This window comes from Mauremys reevesii, linkage group 7 (genome assembly GCF_016161935.1).
Source record: "Mauremys reevesii isolate NIE-2019 linkage group 7, ASM1616193v1, whole genome shotgun sequence".
NCBI lineage: Eukaryota > Metazoa > Chordata > Testudines > Geoemydidae > Mauremys > Mauremys reevesii.
The window spans coordinates 21,716,741-21,743,467 of record NC_052629.1 but is presented as its reverse complement, the minus strand read 5'-3'; the positions used below and the strand labels follow the sequence as shown (position 1 = coordinate 21,743,467).

The 26,727-nt window shown below is 42.6% G+C and overlaps 1 protein-coding gene across 2 annotated transcripts in view; it reads left to right on the top strand.

The window, feature by feature from the left end:
• Positions 1-26,727, top strand: part of ADAM12 (ADAM metallopeptidase domain 12) — a 320,435-nt gene that overhangs the window by 191,973 nt on the left and 101,735 nt on the right. For both annotated transcript variants that reach the window (XM_039546827.1, XM_039546828.1), the window contains 3 exons: positions 1,129-1,207; positions 5,962-6,038; positions 25,352-25,535. In XM_039546827.1, the coding sequence (XP_039402761.1) occupies positions 1,129-1,207; positions 5,962-6,038; positions 25,352-25,535 (340 nt within the window). The remainder of the gene's footprint in view (positions 1-1,128; positions 1,208-5,961; positions 6,039-25,351; positions 25,536-26,727) is intronic.

The following is a 26,727-nucleotide window of genomic DNA, read 5'->3' as shown; positions in this document are numbered from 1 at the left end:
AATGTAACAAAAATTAAATGGGCACTGACAGATCCCAGGTGGTGCAAACATATAAGGGATGGCTCAGTGGTTTGAGCATTGACCTGCTAAACCCCGGGTTGTGAGTTTGATCATTTAGGGGGACACTCAGGGATCTGGGGCAAAATCAGTACTCGGTCCTGCTAGTGAAGGCAGGGGGCTGGACTTGATGACCTTTCAGGGTCCCTTCCAGTTCTATGAGATAGGTAGGTATATCTCTTCACTGAACTGCTTGAAACATTTGAAGTTTCAAGATTTGTGTTCCTTGAACTTGTGGGGTAAAATTTTAAAAAGAACTCATCATTGGCCTGACTCTGCTCCCGTTGAATCCAATGGGAGTACCACTGATTTCTCAGCGAGCAGAATTACACTAGAGCTGAGCATTCTTGAAAATCCCACTGATGATATTCCAGTTACCTCATTTCTCCCTCTTCCCTGTTACCCAAATTGCTCAAATGGCCCTAATTAAATACACGAGCCCAATAAATCCATGGTATGTTTTCAAAACCCATGTTTTACATTTTTGTGCACATGTAAACGTGGCAGCAGTGGCTAGCCATTGGCTGATGTACACAGTGCATTAGATAGCAAAGGGCTGGATAGAATGTGGGACACATTACCTTTTTTCCAAATATGTGTCTTTTTTCAGCATCTTTACCATGACTGAATTACTTTTAAAATATTCCAAATGTCTAGATTTCCAGTTTGATTGGAAAGATACTAAAAATGACATGAGGGATTCAATATTGAGCTGTGCTTATTTTTAATCTTCATTTGGAGGAAAGGCCATCTGGCAGCTTCTAGTCAATTTCAGTCAGAATAAAGACTTTTTGTTAATCAGGGAACTTTTTAAGTTCCAGCCTACTAACCTATTAGGTTTCTTTGCCGTTTCAAGTGATTTCCAGACACATTTTTTTCCTAATCTCGTGCACAGTTCTGCACTAATTCATGCTCTAGTCACGGTGACCTATTATGAGGTTTTCTGTTTCCATGCTTGTTAATTTTAAGCTTCTTATTCTATCTCAGATGGAACCATGGAAGAACAAATGACATGATTATTTGATCTTAATGTTACAGATGTGTCTTTTTGTTTTCTTTTGTTTTTTTCAGAGGCCTCTTAGCTGATAGCTTCACAGAAACACACTATATGAAAGATGGCACTGATGTCATTCTCACACGCAATTACACGGTAAGGTTTGTGTCTTGGATAATAGATGATGCTTCATCATTAAAACACCACGTGAGTGCTGCCAGGATGGGAGGGTGAAATAAAATAGCTAGCTGGGTATTGTTTTTAGATTGTTGCCTTTGGCAACTGCTTGTCCCTATGTACCTAAGCAAGTTTTTTGAGGGGAAAATTTTCAAAGTGAGGCTTGGGGAGTTTCACCAATGACTGTCATTGAAGCCTATAAGATTTTTTCTGTTAAAGCCTTATGCAGCTCTTTGAAAATGCACTTGTTAGAGTTTTCTAGTAGGCCACAAACAGCCATTGTTGCACAGATAAGGAGTGAAGGCCTGATTCAATTAAAAAGAAAGCCCTAAAAAGTTGGCTTCCTCAGGCCGTGTTGAAGGTCACCTAAAGGCATTCCAAGGTCTGTGTGGGTTTCTACAATGCAAAAGCAAGATGTAGCTTTTATTTTTTGTTCTTATTAAATCAGGCCCTAAGATATTTTTTAAAAAAATATCTGGCTAACTTTCTCTTCATTAAAATGAGCACAAAATGCCCCCCCCCTTTAAAAAATACTTTTTATAAATAAAGTACTGTTTTAAGGAAATCACATTTTTGTCCTCTGATGGCAAATATGAATTCCTTAATTAAAAACAGTGCAGCGATTGATTTTAATTATGAAGTTTATCTTTTATCTGACTTAGTAGATCCAGCTCAGATGGAATATTTCTTTTATTTATTTATTTACTTGCTTACTGTATCAGTAGAAGCATCTTACTGCATGTTATCTGTAATGAGTCTTGCAGATGACAACAGGGGAAGTATTTTCACTCATGTCTTTTTAATGTTAAGAAGTATCTTCATTATGAAAAGCCAGGCATGACTAAAGCAATCAGTTTTGAAAGTTATGAGCCTCTTTCTGTGTGCATGCGTGCATGCGTGTGGTGGTCATATCTTATTGCAGTGGAAAATGGCTGATCACTTCTTTTGGAAGATTGTATAACATCACTAGCTATCCCATGGGCTGACTTCATAAAAGGAGGGATATATAGTCTGTGCTGTAAGTAAACTGCAAAAAAGCAAGTAGATGAAAAATTTCAAAATGGTTTTAAAATTCATAATATTCAAATGAGGAAAGAATATACAACTTTTTGTATATTTAAGCAAACTAATCTCAGCTATGTGTACTGATGACTGTAGAAAGTTTCCTCTTTACAAATACCTTTGAAAGAAAAGTTTTAAGTAGGCAACGTACTTTGGTACAATGATGATGGCAGAAAGACCCCAAATACATTGTACTAACGGTGCAGTTTGCTACCTAAAATAGTTTGAGCAGACCAGTACAACACATTTTTGATCAAGAGCAACTGCAATATTGTTTAAAAGAAGTGTCTTCCTGAGGTTCCATAATTTGATTTTACATCTTTTTTCATTCAGTATTCCTAAAGTACCTGTATGGTGCACTCTAAACTAAATCAAGTTACTGATTTATAGTTACCTGGCTGTGGAAATGAAATCAGGTTTTGGTCATTGTGCTATTTGCAGTCCTAAGGGCATGGCTACACTTGCAGATGTTGAGCACTTTGAGTTAAACCAGCCTTCGTAGAGCACAGTAGGGAAAGCGCTGCAGTCTGTCAACACTGACAGCTGGCAGTGCACTGGTGTGGCCACATTAGCAGCTCTTGCAATGGCCACAGAGAGCAGTGCATTGCGGTAGCTATCCCAGCATGCAAGTGGCTGCAACGTGCTTTTCAAATGGGGTGGGGTGGAGTGTGACACGGAGTGTGTTGTGTGTATGTGGGGGGAGAGACTGTGTTTTGGGGGGCTGAGAGCATGTCAGCATGCTGTCTTGTAAGTTCAGACAGCAGCAGACCTCCCCCCCGACCTCTCTCTCTCCCACATAGCATTCCTCAGTAATGGTTGCTTTGTCTCGGAGCAGATAAGCAGCCGGCTGTCAAACGGAGCTTTCAAAGGGCATATGCAAAACAATGACAAGAGTGGCCACTTGACTTAAGGGGATTATGGGACATTTCCAGAGGCTGATCAGAGTGCAGTAATGCAACATCTCATTCACACTGACGCTGGGGCGCTCCAGCGGGGCTGCATCAAACATTATTCTACTCGCCGAGGTGGAGTACCAGGAGCGCTCTAGCCATGGAGTCAGAGCGCTCTGCGTGCCTTGCCAGTGTGGACAGGGAGTGAGCTCGTGCGTCTGGGGCTCCTTTAATGCGCTGTAACTCGCAAGTGTAGCCAAGCTCTAAGTCTGAGCATCTGCTTGGTGCAGATGTTATTGTTGTATTCTCTTCACGTTTAGACTATATACTAAATAGCTTCCCAAAAATCTGTCATTCTCAAAGTTAACCATTGCTTTATTAGTTAATGGTCTGCAGTACAGCCAGAGCACATCTTTAAATACAACAAATCAGCTAACTGTAGTAACGATTCATTTTTGAGGTGATTATATACTTCATTCAGTAATTTAAAACCACAAAAGTCTTTTTTTGTTAGGTGAAAAATACTGTAGCTCAAATGAGTTACTGAGCTAGCAATCAATTTTCCACCAATCCAATCACAGGATATGATCTGATAGGTTTGCCATTTTCAATATTGAACTTAAAGGAACCTTACCTTCTTGCAGCATGTGGATCTTGAAGAAGTTATGAAAATGAATAGACGAGTTCAAAGTTAATGAAATATCTAGTTGTGTGTCTGGAGTGGGAAGGAATAAGAACCTTTTCTATAATACACTCTTTGATAATGTCAGTTGCACTTTAGATGCAGTCTGTATCAGCCTAGGAATCATCATCCCCTTCCTCTTTCACCAGACACTTTCACAGACCAGGCAAGTCTACACTTGCAACTGCGCTGATGCAGCATTTTATCAGTGCAGCTGTGCTGCTGTAGCACTTTAATGAAGACGATGTAAGCCAGTGGGAGAGAGCTCTCCCATCAGTGCACTTAATCCATTTCCCCAAGTAGCTATGTTGATGGGAGAAGCTCTCCTGCTGACATAGAGCTGTCTACACAGTGGGTTAGATCAGTATAACTATGCCACTCAGGGGTGTGAAAAATCCACACCCCTGAATGTGACATAGTTATACCAATATAGGTCTGTAATGTAAACCAGGAGTTTGCTACATACACCAAGAGCACACAGATATCTCACTTCCATAAGCAGCACCAGTTATAAATTGTGCTCCTGCCTCAGACTCCAGACTACTAACTCTTATGACTTTTAGCGGATGTTTATGTAACCAGGCTGTCTCAATGTCATTGAATGATGGCCCAGGTTTTTCTCCAGTTAAGGATTGGATGAGTTTAACTGATCATTGTCTTTAAAGCAGAAATATTATGGCCATGCCTAACAGCTGCATGCCCTTAGTTGTGAGTGAAGCAAACCTCTAAAGAGAATTCAATGTGTGGAATTGCTCCTCTTGTTTGTGATTTTCTTTCTCATCAGAGTGTTACTAGCACTTTACTGAGGCAGATAATGAAGATACACTAACAATGTCACTGACACACCATTTTTCTGGTTGCTTTAACTATGGCAAACCATGTAAATTCAATTCAGATTATAACCCACTGTTCTGTATTTTGTTACATTCTCATGTTAAAAAAATGCTCCAAATAAACATTTTCTTATGAGGTAAACTAATTTGCTTAGGATTCATATCTGAGCTATTCCATCTTACCCTGGTCTTTTTCTAGGTTATTGCTTTCTTTCAGAAATCAAGGTGGGCTTTAGAAGTGTGCTGTGTGCAGCTGTGTAATTGAAAACCATTCCCTGACACTGAAAAGGTTAATTAATGCAGCTAGATGTGAATGAACCAAGTAATAAAAAGGCATAGTGAGATGACTGTCAGTTGAAACATGAGTGATAACTTTGCTTTGCACTAATAAGATAGCAACCTTTTACAAGAGTATTTTCAGCTTCTGGATAGCATTTAAAGGAGCTGTGAAAAAAGAAATGCTGAACGTGACACAATCATTACTTTCCAGCCAGTCACATAATTGCAGATGTAGTATAACCTTTAGTCAACAATAAAATTAATTTTGATTGCAGCAAGATATGTATCTTTATTGAGTCAGTATCTGTGTTGTGGTTGCCTTTTGCAAGCAGTTGGATTATTAAAGAAATACAATAACATAGCCATAAAATGCCTTTCAAAATAGAAGACCCTCTTATTTTTGTTTGTTCCTAATAATGTGCAGCTACTAGCAAAGCTAGTTAATTTACTACCCAGCTAGTTAATTTAATAAAATGCTTCCCTTCCAACCCACTTTTCATTTGCCCTGTGAGTTTCTCAAGCCATAGATTTGAGACTAGATTTAATACATCTCACAGTATGCTTAATTATCTCCTATGAATTTACATCCTATTACTAAAGAAAATGTACATCTAAGCAAAATGTTGATGTCAATGAGATTTGTTCCACTGCTTAATGTTATAAAATGCCCCATATCATAGCTTTCAGATAACATAATCAAGGAGAAAAAACTTGTCATATTTTAAATACACTGTTGATTGTCTTTAAGCAATTAGGGATTCCACTCCTTTGTGTGGACTCCTTTGGTCCAACATTAAACATTGAGAATGCCCAGTACAATATTTCATGGAGACAGAAAGATTGCTATCAGTGGGATACTGGATGCTGTCGCCTGAAATCAGACAAGGTTTTTAGATAGAAAGGAAGGGAGAACCTTATAAACACAAGGCACTGAATAGAATTTATGATTACCTAAATGTTTCCCCCTTCCTTCCTTTTTGCAATTAGGGTCACTGCTATTACCATGGTACCGTGCAAGGGTATCCTGATTCTGCAGTCATTCTCAGTACCTGCTCTGGACTCAGGTAAGTAAGCTTTCCAAAGACATCTTGGAGATCTAAAAACACATATAATGACTACAATCAAATCCCATGCTTCAAGGTTTCAGTTGGTTGCCTGCAGAGGTCAGGAAGGATTCCCCACTCACTCACCCCCAATAAATAATTAGCTAGATGTATTCTGGGTTGTTGTTTTTTCCATCTTCCTCTGAAATATCAAAGCTTGGCCAAACCTGCAGTTGCGACACCAAGCAGGGTGGACCAGTGTTCTGAGGCGGTACCGAAAAGCCTCTTTCTAGAGCAGTGGTTCTCAAGCTTGTTCCACCGCTTGTGTAGGGAAAGCCCCTGGTGGGCCGGGCCGGTTTATTTACCTACTGTGTCCGCAGGTTCGGCCGATCGCGGCTCCCACTGGCTGTGGTTTGCTGCTCCAGGCTAATGGGAGCAGCTGGAAGCAGCACAGGCCAAGGGATGTACTGGCCGCCGTGTCCAGCAGCCCCCATTGGCCTGGAGCCAGTGGGAGCCATGATGGGATGAACCTGCGGACGCGGCAGGTAAACAAACCGGCCCGGCCCGCCAGGGACTTTTCCTGCACAAGCGGTGGAACAAGTTTGGGAACCACTGCTCTAGACGCTTGATTGGTGTGTCTTGCTCATGGTCATATTACTCTCTAGATTTGGGGTAAGGAATTTTCCTCCAGATCACATTTGGAGGGACCTTGGAGTTTGGGCTCTTGGCACCCGAGTCTCTCCTGTTCTCTGGCTGTGGCAGATAGTTTAGTCCTTGATGACTGACATGCTGCTGTCTCTAACTAGAGTCTTTGGGCTCAATATATGGGAATGTGATTGAAATTTAATGGCCTGTGATATACAGGAGGTCATGGTTTGTGCATGATTTGTGCAACCCCAGTATTAAAGTTGAATGTGGGGACTAGGAATGAGAATTCATAGAATTTAAGGCGAGGAGGGACCATTAGATCATATAGTCTGACCTCCTGTATAAGACCATTACATTTCACCCAGTTATCCCTGGATTGAGCCCAATAACTTAGTTTTGGTAAAAGCATATCTACAGGAAAGGCATACCAACATGATTTGAAGACATTAGGAGATGGAGAATCCACCACTTCCCTTGGTGATTTATTCCAATGGTTAAATACCTTCCTTTAAAAAAAAAAAAAAAAAGCCTTATTTCTACTTTGAACTTGTCTGTATTCAGCTTCCAGCCATTGTTTCTTCTTCAAGTATGGCCTCTATTTGTATTCTACTGTGGGTGCACATGTGCTCCATGCATCAGAGACTGGAAGATTTTTGCTAGCGGTTCTGTTGGTCCATGCCTGTGTCTTTCTCCTCTTCGTGCTCTAAACCAAGGGTATAAGGGGTGATGCGGGCCGACCGATTCTTCAGTTCCTTTCTACCACCCATGGTCCAAGATGGAGTCCTTCAGTGTCCACTGTGTTTGCTACTGCAGCATTTGCTTTCTTCAGTAATTACCAGTAAATACTTGTTTATAGTATTTAGGTAGTTGTAGATGGCATCTTAGTTCTTAGCTTAGCTTAATTGTTAGTCATGACATAGCAAACTGTCATGCGTTAATGTCTAAATATGGTTTTGTTCATTATTCCAAGTTCATGGAATTCACTGACAAACTCATGCAACAGGATTAAGTGCCGTTCCAAGCGCTTATTGAGATAGGTACAATGATTGCCAGATCATCCCTTCAAGCTTCACTTGACACAGCCTCCTAGTCGATGGCTATGGCTTTTTTTCATGCATAGACTGTTGTGGTCTCAGTCCTCTGGATTCCCAGGGACGTCCAATCTACAGCGAAGGACTTGCCCTTCTAAGGGAACAGCCTGTTCAGTGAGAATATGGATGATTCATTATGCTCATTGAAGGACTCAAAGACAACCCTCCACTCCATGGGAATCTACACTCCACCATCAAAGAGGAAATTCTGTAGACCACAGTCTCATAACCAACACTTCAACCCTTTTCCCATCAAAGGTGCTATGGACCACTACAAAAATGGCAGAGGATGCAGGGGAACAAGTACAATGCTCTCCCCTTTTCCTCCTTCAAACTCCAGCCTCACACTAAGAAACACTTTCGAGAAATCCGAATCAAACCAGTTGCCAATCTATCTACCCAACATTCAAATACCCAATTTGATGACCATCTAGTTCATTTCTCCCAACCCTAGCAAATGATAACAGAAAAATGGGTCCTTGACATCATTCATATCCTCTACAGTATAGAGTTCCTCTCCAAACCCCCCATCCGCATCCCTCTTCAGGGACCACTCCCATGAGAGGATGCTCATTCGGAAAGTAGACTCCCTTCTTCAACAGGGACCCATAGAACTGGGACATCCCCAACACTGAGGAAAGGGGTCTTACTCAAAATATCTTCTCATTCCCAAAAAGAAGGAAGAATGGAGACCCATCAATATCGCAGGCAGCTTGATGCCTTTATCTTAAAATTGAGGTTCAGGACAGTCACCCTGGCATCAGTAATTCCCCCTCTGAACAGCTGCAACTGGTTCACAGCTCTTGACATGAAGGATGCCTGTATTCACATAGACATACACCCCATGCACAGAAGATTCCTGAGTTCACTGTAGGTTTGAACTATTGTCATTACAGGGTGCTCCCCTTTGGCCTCACAACAGTGCCAAGAGTATTCACAGAGGTGTGATCAGTTGTGGCAGCCTACTTGCACTGCCACAGATCATCACTTTTCTCTTACCTCGAAGACTGGGTATTGCTAGGGAGCTCTCATCAGGAGATTCTGACAGTGATCTTATCTCTGCTTAACCTTCTGTGCTCACTGGGACTTGGTGTAAACATAGAAATGCCCGTTTTAGTTCCCATACGGACTATAGAGTTAATTGGGGCAATGCTGGAGTCTGTCAGTGTCAAAGCATACCTTCCTTGGGTCAGATTCCAATCCACCATGGTATTCAGCTCCAGATGAGCCTGTTCACTCTGTTCATGTGTCATTCTTCTAGGACATATGGCCCCCTGAAACTATGTTACTCCCTTTGCAAGACTTTGCCTTCATTGCCTACAAGCTTGGCTCCAGACGGTATATGTGCCAAGCAGACACAATATGGAAAAACTAGTCTCTCTCTCCCACAAACCGCTTGGAAGAACAGGAAGCAAGTGTGTGGGGGAGCTTTCTTCATCCCCTGCCCCCCCCAGAAGACATTGATCACAGACCATTCCTTGTTAGGATGGGGCACCCATCTAGATGAGAGGGACATGGAAAGTGGAGACTTTCCAAATGAATTTCAGGCTGAATGTTATGAATTAACAAACACTCCTCTTCCCCAAGGTCTGAGAGCCCACTCTACTAGGGGCCAAGACCCCATCAGTAGCCTCACTTTGGGATGTTCCTCTCATTGAAAACTATAAGGCAACAACGTGGGGTTCTGTCCATACCTGCAATAGACATTATGCTCTGGTGCAAGCTTCTCCAGCTGATGCATCTGTCAGCACAGCAATACTCCAGTCATTGGTACCACAAAGATTCTTGCATCTTCTTCCTCAATTAACACTGCTTGTCAGTCACCCACAGTGGAAAACACATAGGGACCATCACTTGAAGGAGAAAGAAGGGTTGCTTATAGTGTATGGTAACTGGAGTTCTTTGAGATGTGTGGTCCCCATCTTTATTCCACCATCTGCCCTCCTTCCCCTTTACTTCTGATCTTTGATGCCTGGTTCATGGTAGAGAAGGAATTGAAGAGGCAGTTGGTCCATACTGCCCTTTATATCCTTGGTTCGGCACATGAGGAGGAGAAGGGTGCAGGAACAGACCAACAGACACTGCTAGCAAAAAACTTCTGGACTCAGGTGCATAGAGGTGAGGCACACCCAAAGTGGATTACAGATAGGAACCACACATGTTGAAGAACTCTAGTTACTGTAAAAAGTAAATAACTTTTCTTTCTTATTATATCTTTCTCCACTAGATTAAAAATCCATTTTAAGCCCAGTATTTTCTCCCCATGAAGCACTTGTGCACTAATCAAGTCACCGTTCACTTCTCTTTTTGATAAGGTAAACAGGTTGAGTTCTTTAAGTCTCTCACTGTAAGGCATTTTCTCTAGCCCATTAATAATTTTTTCAGCCCTTTCTCCAATTTTCAAACATCCTTCTAAAAATACAGACACCAGAACTATACACAGTATTCCAGTATCAGTCTCTTCCACAGAGCTGGCTGAAATTTGGGATTTCCAGTTTATGAGAAATGTTGACTTTTTGAAATTTGGTTTTGGTCCAATTTGGTATTAAACCAGTTTTTTAAAAAAAAAATTTGTTCCTCGAAAACCTGAAAAAACTTCATTTCAGAAACACAGCCACATGGTGTTTCCTAAACAAAATATGCTCCCTGGACCAGAAGCTGCTGATTGAATTGACATATTTGTAAGGGGAAACTGACAAGAATTGCAGTTTGTCCATAGTTGCTCGGATTCCCAAGTCTTCAACTTTAGACTTGCGCTTGGAGCAGAAAGTGGTGAGGTTTGTGATAGTCCTTTGTTCCGGGGGTGTGGGGAGCCCTTATCCCAGAGCTTTAGATGAGTTTGTTAGATATCCTGGGCCCAGACCATGGAGTGCTTTGAAGATAAGGACCTAGACCTTGAACTTGATTCAAAATTTTCTGGGAATCCAGTGTAGAGAGTGGGTTCCCCATTGACAGCTATGTTTTGAGATCTGTCAGTCAGTTCTTAATCCATTTAATGTGTGCTTTATCAATATTGTACAGTGCTACGTTTTTAATCAGAATGTTATGCAGTACTGTGTCAAAAACCTTACAAACATATGATACTACATCTACACAGTTACTTCTATCAACCAAACTTGTAATGTCCTCAAATAACAAAGTCGGGTTTGTGTGATGAAAACACATATGCATGGTGACTGTCATTGATTATATTCCTGCCCTTAATTCTTTATTAATGAAGAATGCATATTCCCTGCTGCTGCTCAAAGGGGACATCAACAGGCTAGTAGAATTTTGGGGAGTCCATGTGATTCCCGTTTTCGCATGGCAGTTGTGCCCAGGTGATGCTATATTTTATTCTGACAGTACACTGGTTGGCATATCTATCAGACTTTGACAGAACCTGGTTGCCTTCCAGTCCTTGTTTAGCTGTGGAGTCCTCAAACTTGTCTCCCTGTGGTAGTGAGCAATAGTATACACTAGCAATGACAGAACTGCTGAGCAGCTGCTAACTCCTACAGCTTCCAACAGCCCAGTAGTTCTGAGAATTTGCTTCCTAATGTGACTATGAAGCTCAATAAATTGTGGTGGTGAAAGATATGACACGTAGCAAGTAGTTTAGATGCTAATGTTAACACACACCAAAAAAAAATAGTGAGAGAGACACATAATGTCAAGAAAAAAATTAAATTACACAATTTAATAATTTCTCAGTCAACTTTCAGAAAGGCACTGACTGATGGTAGTTTTTAAATACACCATAGACATAGTTCAGGAACCAATTACCCTTCCTAGTTGGTCAATCACAGAGTGGTATTTACTCACAGAGCAGTTCCAAATCACAGTAATTAACTTTAAATTGGCTCTAGTGTTCTCCCTGGAAAACCAGTTTTCCTGTCAAATTTCCAGCTGTCTCAGACTTTTCTGAGTTTGTTTAATTTATCTACAAACAGCATGACTATTTGAGCCTTTCCCTCCTCTGTTTTGCATTCTGTATGGTGGTGGTATTTTCAAGGCTTTTATATTATAGCCTTGGAGATAATAGGAGCAGAGGAGGAAGAAAACATAGAGTGAATAAGCAATTTGTTACCAAAATTCTTATCCTTATTAAAAGGGCAACCGTGGCCATAGTTAGTAGGATTCCACTGTTGTCTTCCAGCAAGAAAACATTTTTACGGGTGCTTTTCCATCTATCTGGCATCTCCACTAACTTTTATTCTAGTTAATCTATTATGTTTGTGGTATTTTAGACAGCATTAGTCATATATAAGCCATTGTCATGGCAGGTAAAAAATAATTTAGTGCCCCTTAAATATTTTAAAGAATTGCATGATTACAGTGAAAGCAGTGCTAGGTGGTCTACCACAGCTAGGGGAAATTTGCCATTTGTGCGGAAAATAACAGATAGTATTAGCCCTGCAGCCCAGAGCTATTTACAAAGAAAAAAGCTAACAAGAAGGACAGTTTGACTGCATGTTAAATGTGGTTTCTCTCTTTTCTCTGATTCATTCTCTCTTTCACTTTTGGTGAATTTTGTGCTCACAGCTGACTGACAAGCCTAGTCCTCTCTTTGGATCCAGTCACTGTTACCCAGCTCCTTACGCAGTCATTTATTCCAGTGCAATGTGGATGTAAAGCCTTATCCAGTCAGAATAGAAACATTTTTCATTCAAATTGCACTGGTGCAAGTAACTGCATACAGGGCAGGTTGGTGGTAAACTGGGCCCTTTATTGGTGTAGCATCTTTTTTGCCAGGGCAGGCTTTCCTATTTCCCTGCTAATGTGATTCAGCCTTAGCATGCAGGGAGAACATCTAGGGTGAGGATATATCTCAATATCCATTTAACTGCTGCATTCTCTGTTGGGACTGGCCATACGAGTGCCCATGAGTGATAGCGGTTTTGTGATTGGAACACCTGTTGTGTTAGACCCCAAAACTCATTTCACAGCCTGGTAACAGATAATAATCACTTTGTCAGTACTGAGCTTGAACAGAAACATACAGTTGAAAGGCTACATATTGCAATATCAGTTCCCTGAACCATCTACTTCCCCCCATTAAGATAAGTTGGGAATAAAAGGCCAGATGATGCAAAATGGCTAAAGGCCTGCTGTGAAGTCGTAAGTCGCTGAGTACCTCGCAGGTTTGGTCCCACCGTTCACATAATACCTCTCTCACAAAAACATTTTTAATAATCCCTTGTCAGAAACATTAAAATGCATATTATTAGTATGAATGTTTTACTAGTATGCACAAAAAATAGTTTAAAACAGTGCAGGAAATTCAGAGCTAAAGCAACCACTTGGTCCTTAACACATTCCATCGTACCTGAGTATTGTAGAAACTAATGTCTAATGTATAACATTACAAAGCTAACGTGCTGCAGTTTCCTTGTTTATGTTGCTTTTCCCTCCAAGGCTCGGTTTTGATCTGATATAGTCCCAAGAATCCTAGCTCTACATGGAGTTTCACAAAAAAGTATTGTGATGCAGCCATAGGCTAAAGAGGGAAGCCTTGCCTAGTGCTCCTAGATTTCTGGCTCTGCCACACAGTTGCGTGAATTCAGACAAGTCACTTCTGTGCCTCAGTTTTTCCATCTATAAAATGTAGATAATAATTCTTACCTGCCTCCCACGAGTGTTGCATGAGCCTTAAAGTTTAAGTACCATGAGATCCTTTGATGAAAGGAAGCGCAAACTATTATAATTATTTCATTTGAATTTCAGGATGCCGTCATCCTGCCATCTGAAACTAGCAGTCCATCTTGGACACCTCTCCATCCATACAGGAGAAAGACACTTGCCTTTCCCATAGACTAAGATAATGCATTAAAAGGCATGAAACTGACCCAAAAGAGAAGGTTACACATTTTAGAAAGCTGTGAAGCTTATATATACAATGCAGCCATGTGGCTAAGCATTTAAGACAAATTATTAGCTTATATATGGCATTTGATTGCCTATCCTATGTTGCATAAAGAATAGAGTGAAATCTGAAAATTTGAAAAGCACATGTCGCTCATGCAAGTGGAGGGGGTTTGATGTAGAGATAACTGAATCACAGAGAGATAGAAAGAAGACTCAGTTTTCTTCTACACACACACTTTCATATTCCCACTATAATACTTTCTCTCAGACATAACATTAGAATGTCTTGCTTCACTTAGGACTACAATAGCATAAAGAGAGTTAGATTGACACTGATAGCTACCTAAAATGCAGGTTATAGGAGAGTGTAAACATGCCATTGTCTGCATGCTGCTTAACTACTTTGGTGGAGGAGGAGTTGAGTGACAGGAGAGAGGCTGTATATATTGAATGCATGAAATAGGAATGATGGATAATCAGTGCTTCCAGCACTTCCATCCGGAAAAAAAAAACCAATTAGATTTTTCAGACTACTTGGGAGGTGATGGTTTGGATGAGGCAAGGTCATTTTGCCATTCTATGGAAAGTACTCTTCTTTCTTTCCCAGGAAAAGGGGGCCTCCAGTTTAGTAGCAAATACGTGAGTCTTATGGGCATGACTTTCAGCCTCCACATGTGCTTGTACAACCTTAAAGTACATCTCTACCCCAATATAACGTGACCCGATATAACACAAATTCCGATATAACGCAGTAAAGTAGCGCTCAGGGGAGGCGGAGCTGCGCACTCCAGTGGATCAAAGCAAGTTCGATATAATGCGGTTTCACCTATAACACAGTGAGATTTTTTGGCTCCCGAGGACAGCGTTATGTCGGGGTAGAGGTGTAGTAATATATGTCTGCTAACCCTTTTGCATGCAGGGTATAGAATATACACACACAAAACCTATTCGTCTGAAGAAGATTTGCATGCACAAACCCCTTTACCTGAATGCACAGGTGCAAGTGCTGGAAAAGTGCATATGCAGGTACATGTGCATATACAAGAGAAAGCCATGTTGAGATCTCACTGATCAGCAGACACTAGGTGGGATTTTAAAAAGTGCCTCAGTGATGTAGGAGCATGTGTCTCGTTGAGAGCAGGGCCGGCTCCAGACCCCAGCGCGCCAAGCGCACGCTTGGGGCAGCGTCCCGCGGGAGGGTGGCAGGCGGCTCCGGCGGACCTCCCGCAGGCATGCCTGCGGATGGTCATCTGGTCCCGTGGCTTCGGAGGAGCATCTGCAGGCATGCCTGCGGGAAGTCCACCGGAGCCGCGGGACCAGCGGACCCTCCGCAGGCACGTCTGCAGGAGGTCCACGGGAGCCATGGGACCGGCGACCTCCAGAGCGCCCCCCGCGGCATGCCGCCCTGCTTGGGGCAGCGCAAATCCTAGAGCCACCCCTGGTTTAGAGTCTGGAACTTTTGCTCCTATGTTTCTTACGTACGTTGAAAATCTTACCCCATGTGCCCAGGTGCAGCATATTTGCTAAATAATAAGCACAACAGAGTCATACATACATGAAATGTTTAGTCACTGCACAACAACAAACAGAAAGTAAAATAATTTCTGTAGGTGCTACGGTATTTAAAAGACCCTCCTTATCGACCCCAAATCTGGGGCCAAGTTGACTTCAGTGTCTCTTTACTGCTTCCCTATATTATTTATTATATAGTGCTACAAAATAACACATTAAAATGGCATTGATAATAACTGCCCTCTCTTTTCTTCCTCTAATTCCTTTTCTATCTTCCCTGGTCTGGCTTGCCATTCTAATGGTTAAGCTCACTCATAACACTTTCTCTGATAACACAGTTACTGCACTTTGACTCCCAAGTACAGGACATTAAATTCTATTATCACTCTGTGTAACTCCATCCTTGAATTCTGGACACCAGGATTTCAGACCAATAAGCAGTGACATTGGATAAATCTGATTTGCAATGTGAAAGGATTAACCTGCCTAACTAGGTGTTACAGTAGTCTCTGGACATGGGTTAATTTTTATATACTGTACTATGGAGTAGATTTTCAGATTGCTGAAAGACATTTTGCTGCTAGCATAAAGCAGGTTCATGTGAATATGAGGTATATCTAAATGAGAACTCCCTTATTATGCTGTAGTACCTGAAAACAACACAGCCATTGTTTTAGTGGTTGCTTTGAATTTCTCTCTGTTGTTGATTTGAGTAAGACTTTTAGTTCTGATGTATGTAATAATAAGCTCCTATATTGTGTTTTTCATCAGTAGAACTTATAGCTCTGTACAAAGGAGGGAAATTTCATCACTTCAGTGAGGCACAGAGAGATGAAGTGAATTACCTAGGGTCATTCAGCAGGCTGGTGGTAGAACCTGGAGTAGAACCATAGTCTCGTGAGTCCTAGCTCTGTGCTACATCTAGTAGGCCATACTGTTACAAAGAGGAAGGAAGTCATGCTCTTAAGGCAATGTAGGTCAAATCTTGGACTACTTATTCAGGCAAAATTCTCACTGAAGTCAATATAATGTAGATTGGACTCCACATTTGGAAAATTGGTACATATCAACACAATAAAGGCTATGTTTCTTATTCCTTTCAGGCAGCCTTCATTTCATGCTCATCCAAAACTTGAGCGAACTCCACATTTGTGCACCCACATGGACAATTGCACATACACACTGTGTAATTGCACACTTACCTGATTGGCTTGCACTCCTGAGAGTTCACAGTGCTCATAAAATGGAGGCTGGCAGAACATTTTCCCTTACAAGTATAACTGAAAAGGAGCTGAAACAATTTTAGAAGACTCTTTCCAGCTGAGCTTCTCTGCAGAGTTATGAACCTTTGAGAACAGTTAGACAGAGGAAATACAGAGAGACATTAGCTAATGGCAGTGCAGTTTCCAGAACCAGGATGATGTGTGGGCATGGGGGAACAGGCAATGAGCATGAACTACTGAAGTTACAATATTCATAATTAGTTAAATTCACCTCTGAGCAGAGGGGCAGCATGAGATCTTCTCAATACTTAACTCCCTAGACTTAAGTGGCACTTCACTGATACATAGGCCTTGCACTGAGCCTCTGTATAAGGGTGAATTTCACCGAAAATGAATACACAATATACACAGATGAGACAGTATTCTATTTCAGTACATTTCTCATGTACTAAGGCAAATTACATATACGTTCTTCTCCCAGTGGTAATAGGGTTTTTCATTGTTTTTATTTAGAAAGGAGCATAACTTTGAGCTTCATTAAAACCAAATGTTTAATTGCATTCATGGGTATCAGATTTATTGATTTACTTAACTCTCCACTTGCAGTGCAGCAGAATAATATATCATAGCTTCGGATAATGCTGCCCTAGCCAAGTTTTCCTTTAGTATCACAATTTCTCAGACAAGTATGCATCAGTGGTTTATATTGGCAGGGCCCACTCTTCTGCTGACAGGTTGGAAAAGAAAAATCCCGTTTGTATTTTAAGATTTCCAAAAGCCTGTTGATTTATGAAATATTACTGGCTTTGCATTAGGTTTTGTTTTTTTTAAAAAAGGAATGGGGAATGGAATAGACCATTTCACTTTGTCATGTATTAAATAAGTGGAGTTATTCCCTCTAATTACACTTCCCCTCAGGAGGTTCCTGGCAAGTTAACCAGCAATTAATAACTGCATTTGTTATTTTATGTTTTAAGTTTCCTTTCAGTGGGATGGAGAGAGAATTCCATGTTGCGTTCTCTCCCACTCCACAGAGGAGGGGGATCTGCCCATCCTGAGGAGGGATCAATCCTCTGCAGCTCTGTTTGCCTTGTCAGGGCAGTAGTGAAGGCTAACGGGGCTCAAATATCTGCTATTTGGGGATGTGGGCAAGGGATTGGACAGGAGTTAACTATGGGGCCAAGGAACCCTTTCTTTTCTGTAGGAAGGAGTGGGAGTATGGAGGTTACTGAGCAGGAAGATGAAATGGAGAAAGTGTGATGGGGTTTTGAGGACAGAGATAGGAGGAGGAGGTGAGGCTATGAGGGAGAGAATGTACCCCCTGTGACAGATGCTAGTCATGTCATTTAATGCAATACTGGAAGGTGCTCTGGTACTATGGTGATGAGGGGCTCCTAATTTTGCTTCTGTTGTCACTCAGCTATTCAAGAGGGAGTCTTTTCGGGAGGCAAACTCCTTCCCACCAAGCACAGCTTCTTCCAGTTCCCTCCTTGCTCCTTCATAGGTTTCTTCCAACTTCACGACCCACCACTAGCTGGAAGGATTGGGGAGAAATGAAGAGGCACAGGGCCTGTGTGCAGATAGCACAAGCCTTTGGTAGATCTCAGGAGATCCATGATGGATCCCCATCAGTTCTATGAGCTCTCTCTTTTTGATACTTCAGTCTCTAATGCTGTCATTTAGGCATCTTTTCTGAACACATACGCCTTGTCTACACGTCTGGCAGCGTGTAGGATACAGGTAGCTACACAGGAGTAAAAGGCTCTGTCAGGAGAGGCAGTGAGGAAAGGCTCTGGCAGTTGCCCACTGCTGGAGCCTTTTCCTGCTGCCCCCTCCCTCCGTCCCCTGCCAGCTTTTCTTTGATGCAGTGAAAGGCTCCAGCAGTGGGGAACTTCCAGAGCCTTTCCCTGCTGCCACTTTGCTACCCATAGACTTTCCCTGCTGCTGGACCCTTTCACTGCAGCGGAGAAAGATTTTGGCAGCAGGGAGGCAGCAAGACACTACACTGATATTTTTAGCAGAGTCGGTGTGAGAGGCACTGCTTGGGCATGTAGAGAGCCATGTAGGGTATATAATCTAAGGGTTCTGGCATGTCAACTCTACTCACCTAAGCAGTGCCTCCCTGTCTACACTGGTTTTTATACCTGTGCTAGGGAGACGTGCAGTGTCTGTACTCTGCATGCTGCTGTAACGGTACACAGATCTTAAGACACTGCGAAGACAATAGGTACCCCCTTTCCATTTTCAAAGTACCTGGCAAATTCATTGCCCGGTTCTGTTTCCGTTAAAGTCAATGGCAAAATTCCCATGGGCTTCACTGGACACAGGAGCTGGCCATTAACTATTTACAATCTCAAAGGACAGGTTAAAGAACTCCACCAAAATTGAGCACTTATGTTGCACAATGTCACTAGAATCCTTTAATGGTTCCTCCTGTCATATTTGCTCAGGTCCCTGTTCTGTATGTTATGTACTTATTGCATTTGTAAGGCATGGATCAATGAGCATTAGTGCTGGCTAGGAAATGGAGAACAGAACATTGAAATTATACAGTATTCTACATCCTAGCCCTGTACAGTAAGACCAGTACTGGGGCCTAAAATAAAAAATAAAGCTCCAAACAGACCACCATCCAGAACCCAGGGCAAAGCCAACAGCTACCCCATCAAGCAAACAGGAAAATTCCCAGTTAACATAAAAATTTTGGAACAAAAAAGATTGCTGTAGCCTAAACAGAAATAGAAAAATGAAAAATAATGGTGGGAACCTGAAAATGGCCAAGAGTAAAGATTACTGCAATCAATGGACTTTACATCAGCAAGGGGCCGGGGCCTAGAACATCGGTCTAGAATGCAGGAGATTTGGGTTTTATTCCCATCTCTGTCACTGGGTTGTGACTAATCTTGAGCAGCCATATAACTTCCTTGTGCCTCAGTTTTCCGATGGGGGTACAAGTACTGACCTCCTTTATAAAGCTCTACAGATGAAAAGAACTAAATAATTTAATTATTAATATTCAACATCATGTCGTAAATGCAGCCAGCAAGGATGTCCAGGAGAGCGGACTGCCAGAGAGGACCGTGAACTGAGAAAACTACTCTTGGCTGAACTTAAATACAAAGGCCCTGACACAAAACTCACTGAAGTCAATTAAATTATTTCTGTTAACTTCAGTGGGCACTGGGTTAAATGCAAAAAGCCAGCTCACCCCATTATATTATAACTGCTGGGCATTTTCTCCAGTAAATAGAAGCTAGGTTATGGAGGGGTTCATAGTCTAATACAAAGTAATAAAAATGTGGAATATTTTATATAACTGGCCTATAGTAATAATTCTTCCCCAGATGTTTTCTAAAATTTGAATGGCTCTTGGTAAAAACTAGTAATATACAATGCAGTGGTGGTAAAATCAATAAATGTCTCACAGCATTGACTAGTTTTTATTCATTAAAACAAAAGGGTATTCAGTGGAAAATCCCAACTGTTGGCTATTCTGCTTTGGAAGAGAACATCCCAGCTGAGCCATATCCTGTCTTGGCCTTTAAGAATGCGTACACTGTGCAGGAGTGGGAGAAACCCATGTTCATGAGGAAGAGGCAAAAGCAGTGTGGGAGTAATCAAGCCTGTTTGAAAAATCTGTGACAAAAATGTGCAAGGAAAAGAGTAATTTTGGATTTATTTTATTTGCATCGGATTCTGAACACTGAAAGGCTCTAAGGTACAATTACTTTCAGCCCCACCCCACCAAAAGAAGGAAAGATATAGAAGTTTTCAGCTAACTGCATTTTTAAGGTGCTGTATTTGGCACAGATTATTGGAAAAAATGCATTTGTAGGAAAAGAAAATTAGTGAGAAAACAGAGAGCCAGCCAAGATAATGCATATTTGATATTCATTATCTCGTTACAAATGGTCAAAACCAGGTGCTGATATCCTGTAGGCAGCACTCAAAGAATAACGATACATTAAACTGAAAGTTATGTTTGCCTTTATGTTGAATTTGCAGATTTTTTAACAGCATGATGGCCTGTATGCAAAGGTAGAGCTGTTCTTAAAAGGTTGTAGTCTCATTCTAGATGGGTATTTCAGCGGCACAGTGAATTGAGGGTTCCAGTCTCAGTACTTTAGTTGGAGAACGAGATTAGTCACTCAATTAGGTGTCTCTTCTTCACTTGCATCCACATTTCCTGCTCCTGGGGAAAATACAATGGAAGGGAAATAGTGGTTATTGAGTGACTTTGGACAATGCAGCAGAGAATCCTGTGGCACCTTATAGACTAACAGACGTTTTGGACAATGGTTGAGATTACAAAATAATACACTGGGGAAGCTGTAGTAATATACTACCGCTTGCAACTTCTGCATTGTACAGTGTGAGCAACTTCTTTGATAAACCTCTGTGATCATGATGCTGATGGAGAAATGAGAGGTTTTTAACCAATTGTATAGTACAAATAAGGACTTTGTGTGAGTTTAAATACAAAATATAACATGTATTATCTTACTTTTAGTAATCTGAATAGTTTAAGAAACAACACCTAAATGTTGTGTAGAATTTAGTGTTCTGTAGCTGCCAGTGCTGTCAGAATGTCAGAATTGCCCATCTCAAACAACGAAGGTGTAAAGCTCTTGGAGGAAATGGTTATCACTGAATTATAAATGCTCCAAAACAGTGCATCTCAGCCTCAGCTATATGGGTTGCTGTAGAAATTTAATACCCATATCTGATGCTTTTAATCTTCAAATTGTTTTTCTAAAGGTTTAACAGTCCACAAAACATGCCTGTGTGGTGGGTAAATATGAGCCTCAAGTGACTTGCCAAAGGCTACCGAGGGAGAGGCAAATGAAGGATTTATTGGACCCTGGTTTTGTTCAGAGCAGTAAATTATGCCTCTCTCTCGTAAAGATCTTCTTGTGGAGGATATTCCACAGACTTTTTAATATGGTGAAAAACCCAATCTTCATCCTCAAAGTAAAGATCATTAGTGTTAACAGAAATGAACCTTTGGTTGACCAGGCTGAACAGTTGCAGTTGTTTTATCCTAAACCTGTGCTGTCAGCTTGGCACCAAATTTTATGTAATTGGTTATGAGGCATGGGCTTTGATTTACTTCATTTTTTCTTTTAATTACTTTTTTCCTAATAATTCTGGTTTTTATTATTATTATTTCTTAAAATCCGCATTTATAGTGTTCATCAATCTTCTGGGACACTTTTCACTCACTGCCCCAGGAAGCATGCAGAGATCCATCCTGACATAATAATAAGTATAATATCTTATACGTACAGAGCACCTTTATCACAAGCACAGACATATGAAGAGTATTCACTTCATATGCACAAGGAAGACACACCACTGAAATGAAGCCAGCTCTAGGCTGAAAAAATGACAGCTGTTTCACAGCACACATGGACAGTACACAGCAGGTTAGGTCAGGAATTAAAGAAGAATGTCATAGTCAGTTCCAGCTTTCACAGGAATTTTAGGCAAGCAGAATGCAATTATTTCTGCTTTAACTTTGCCGGTGTTCAGGGATTAAAACTCCATATTTTACATTTATGGTAAAAATTAATTATACTATGCATTTTTGTAGTGCTTTTCAGCTGAGGTTCTATTTCAGGGGTAGGCAACCTATGGCACGCGTGCCGAAGGCAGCACTTGAGCTGATTTTCAGTGGCACTCACACTGTCCGGGACCTGGCCACTGGTCCGGGGGGGGGTCTGCATTTTAATTTAATTTTAAATGAAGCTTCTTAAACATTTTAAAAACCTTATTTACTTTACATACAACAATAGTTTAGTTATATATTATAGACTTATAGAAAGAGGCCTTCTAAAAACATTAAAATGTATTACTGGCACGCAAAAATCTTAAATCAGAGTGAATAAATGAAGACTCGGCACACCACTTCTGAAAGGTTGCCAACCTCTGTTCTATTTAATTAAGCCTCACAACAGCCTTGTTAGGTAAATGTTATCCCCATTTTACAGAAGGAGAAACAGCTGTGGAGAGCTGATTTGCTTTTGTTACACTGTAACCCAGTAAAACCTGATCTCCTGATGTCATGTGCTGTAACTCTTCAACAATCTCTCTGCTGCCTTTTGATACTGCCTGACAGGTTTTCCCCTGCTGTAACCCTTAATTAGCAAAGGGGCCTGAGAAAGGAAGAAACTATCTCCAGTGCCCTGCCTTGCGTCACCTTTCTCAATAAGAGCAGGTTCAAATAGCCAAAGCTTTGTGTTCACTGTTTCAGATAATTCAATTGGTTTTTTATCCTCTGCTTACCGTTATGTAGTCCAGGGGTCGGCAACCTTTCAGAAGTGGTGTGCCAAGTCTTCATTTATTCACTTTAATTTAAGGTTTCATGTGCCAGTAATGCATTTTAACATTTTTAGAAGGTCTCTCTCTATAGTCTATATATTATATAACTAAACTATTGTCATATGTAAAGTAAACAAGGTTTTCAAAATGTTTAAGAAGCTTCACTTAAAATTAAATTAAAATGCTGATCTTACTCTGCTGGCCCACTCAGCCTGCTGCCAGCATGGGGTTCCATTAACCTAGGCTGGCAGCGGGCTGAGCGGGGCCTGCGGCTGGGACCCTGGCTGGCCAGGGGCCAGCAGCCAGAACCCCAGACCGGCAGCGGGCTGAGTGGAACTGGCGGTCTGGGGTTCCGTCCGCCGGCTCCTGGATGCCAGCCCCGCTCAGCCCGCTGCCTGTCTGGGGTCCCGGCCCTGCCCACATAGAGTGGGTACCTACCTTCTCCCGGGTTTTAGCCCATCTCTTCCTCTCTCTCTGCACTGAGCTGAGGGTGGGAGTGCACTGAGCACAGGGCTGGGGCTGAAGGAGCAGGCTGGAGGTTGGGGTGTAGGGTCTGGCCAGGAGCTAGAATGAGGGAGGGGGATCTGGGTTGGGGCAGAAGATTTGGGTGTGGAGCGCTTACCTGGGCAGCTCCCATTTGGTGTGAGGGGTGCAGGTGGGAATGGGGGGATGTAGGAGCTTCCATTTGTTGCTCAGGAAGGGTGTGGGGGGTGCAGGAGTCCGGGCATGGGGTGTGGAGGGGCTGGGTATGTGGGGGAGGTGCAGGAGTCCGGGCATGGGGTGTGGAGGGGTTGGGTATGTGTGGGGTGCAGGAGTCAGGGCGGGGATGGAGGTGTGTGAGGGGGTGCAGGAGTCAGGGCATGGACTGTGCGGGAGCTGGGTATGTGGGGGGGGGTGCTGGAGTCAGGGCTGGGGTTGTGGGGGGTGCAGGGGCCAGGGCAGGGGGCTGGGTGTGTGTGAGGGGGTACAGGGGTCAGGGCAGAGGCCTGGGGGATGTGGGGGGTGCAGGGCTCAGGACAGAGGGCTGGGGGTGTGGGGGCGGGTTCAGGAGTCAGGGCAGGGGGCTGGGGGTATGGGCTGGAGTCGTAGGGATGCTCCCAGCCCCCTGCCCCCTGCCCTGAGCGGCTCACAGCAGGGGGCTGGAGGGGGTATGCCCTGATTCCATCCTCCTTCCCCAAGGCCCTGCCTTTTCTCCAGAGCAGTGAGCACGCTGCAGCTGCAGTTCTGGCTCCACTTCTCCCCCTCCCTCTCCAGGGCCATCAGCTGTTAGGCCACAGGGAGGGAGAGGAGGAGGGGTAGGAACCTAGCACGCTGGGGGAAGAGGTGAGGAAGGAGGGAGCTTGGCTGCCGGTGGAGGCTGCCCTGCAGCAGCAGCCGGCAGGACCAAGCTTCTGCCCCCTGCCCCTGCAGGAGAAAGCAGGGAGCGGAAAAGAGTAGGCTGTGCTGGGCAGGATTTTTAATGGCACACTGCTGCCTGCTGGGCAGCTAGGGATTGCTGGGGCATTGGCACACTCTGGTCACACTCCCTATGCGGCGGGGAGGAAGTTGGAGGTGGTATAAGAGCACTATAGTAGCGCTCTGACACCAGTGGGGGTTCCCTTAGATAAGGGGAATTTGCTGTTGCAGTGAATGTGGCAGGACAGTATCCAATGTAATAACCCTTTTTATGTGAGCTGTAAGAGGTATAAAAGGAGAGTGGTTTTCTGGCCAGGGCACAGGACTAGAAGCCAGGCAATAGGGGTTCTGTTCCAGGTTCTTCTGGAGACTCCCTGTGAGACTTTCATCAAGTTACTTGGTTTTTTGAGCCACTATCTCTCCATTACATACAGTAACTCTCAGGTATCAGAGGGGTAGCCATGTTAGTCTGGATCTGTAGAAGCAGCAAAGAATCCTGTGGCACCTTATAGACTAACAGACGTTTTGCAGCATGAGCTTTCGTGGGTGAATACCCACTTCTTCGGATGCAAGCAGTGGAAATTTCCAGGGGCAGGTGTGTATATATAAGCAAGCAAGAAGCAAGCTAGAGATAACGAGGTTAGATCAATCAGGGAGGATGGGGCCCTGTTCCAGCAGCTGAGGTGTGAAAACCAAGGGAGGAGAAACTGGTTCTGTAATTGGCAAGCCATTCACAGTCTTTGTTTAGTCCTAAGCTGATGGTGGTTAATGCATCTGGGCTCCATTATAATTCCCTATCATACAGTATCTGATAACTCATTTTGATACTGAGGTTCATCTTTGAACTGGCAGATTTGCTGCTTGCAGCAGCATTCACTTTAAAAGTTATAATACATGTTGCTGATCATAATGAATTTTGTATTTTTTCTTATAAAAGTATTTCACTACTTTCTTGTTTGTTAATATTTGCCAGATACAATACAGATGCATTGTAACTCCTCTCCTCAGTGGTGATGCATCACGGGAAGAATGGAAAACACATCAAACACAAATGTAATTTTGCTCTATAGCACAACATTTCAGAGGAGGAATATTTTCTCTCTGCCTTTACTTCTTATAAAGTACGGTATGCCTGCACGACACATACATCACTGGTGTCTCAGACCCCAGTAGGTTTTGACATTATAAATCAATATTCATATATCAGCATCATTATTAAAACCTGTAGGTTGACTGAAAACAAACACACATCAGCACTTAAAAGCAATGTGTCATTTTCTGATCTTTTATAAAACAGGGGACTTATTTTATTTGAAAATAAAACCTACATTCTGGAGCCATTGGAAAATGCTACAAGTGAACACAAGATCTACCAAGCCGAGAACCTGAAAATAGCCTCTGGATCTTGTGGCAACCAATTCAACGTCTCTGGCATCACTATTGATGACACACCACGGTCTTCTCAAGCATTCACTACCAGGGTAGGTGGAAAGATAGTTTTATGTTTGTGCATTGTTGGTGATCTCCTTATGCTAATTTCCAGAAATTGGTGAAATATCCAGATCAAAATTAATTGTTGCACTACATGTGTATCATTTAAAGCAGGGGTTCTCAAACTGGGGGTCGGGACCACTCAGGGCGTCGTGAGGTTATTACCTGGGGGATCACGAGCTGTCAGCCTCCATCCCAAATCCTGCTTTGCCTCCAGCATTTATAATGGTGTTAAATATATAAAAAAGTGTTTTTAATTTATTGGGGGGGGTCGCACTCAGATGCTTGTTATGTGAAAGGGGTCACCAGTACAAAAGTTTGAGAACCACTGATTTAAAGTAATGCATGGATGGTGAAATCGAGGCTCCCTTGAGTGGGGCCAAGATTTCACCTTGAGGTGGTGACCGTCATGAAATCAAATAAAATAGAGATGATTGGAAAAGACCCTGCTAAATTCTCTCTTCTTTGCTGTTGCTGGATGGTTCCTTACACTACAATATCAGATGGTTAGCCCAGCCTAGTTCTAAATAGCCCAGAAAATGGAGCTTCTGCCATTTCTCTTGGGATTGAGATTCCAGTGTAGAGAGATTTTCCCACTTCTAAAGTTCATCATATGACTTCTGGTGTTATACCTCTCTGGATCTACCTGGACATATGGTTTAGGACAGTGGTTTTCAACCTCTTTTCATTTGCACATGCCTAAACATTTTGAATGAAGGTGCATACCTCTTTGGAAATCTTAGACATAGTCTGTGGACCCCCAGGGATCCGCAGACCACAGATTGAAACCCACTGATTTAGGAGGCTATCACTTCTCCTCCCGTACTTAGGTCAAAACATGGCTTTTTCCAAGGAGGAACATTGGGGAAATTGTGCCTTGCCAAGGGTGCACTCTCTCTTGCTGCTGCTCCTTGTGCACAGGAGGAGCACAGTTTGTTCCTTGCATTAGGCAGAATGTTCCCTGTACTATGCCAGCCCTGCTTCATTGACTGATGTAGAGGGAAGGGATGCAGTCACAACCCTGCCTTCCAGGCCACCCAGAGGGGAGGAAAGAAGGGCAATTTGCCTCAGTCCCCCAGGGGCCCCCACGAGAGTTTTTCGGGGCCCCTGGAGCAGGGTCCTTCACTTGTTCCAGGGCCCCCGGAAAACTCTCGCGGGGCCCGGGCCCCCGGAGCTTCTTCT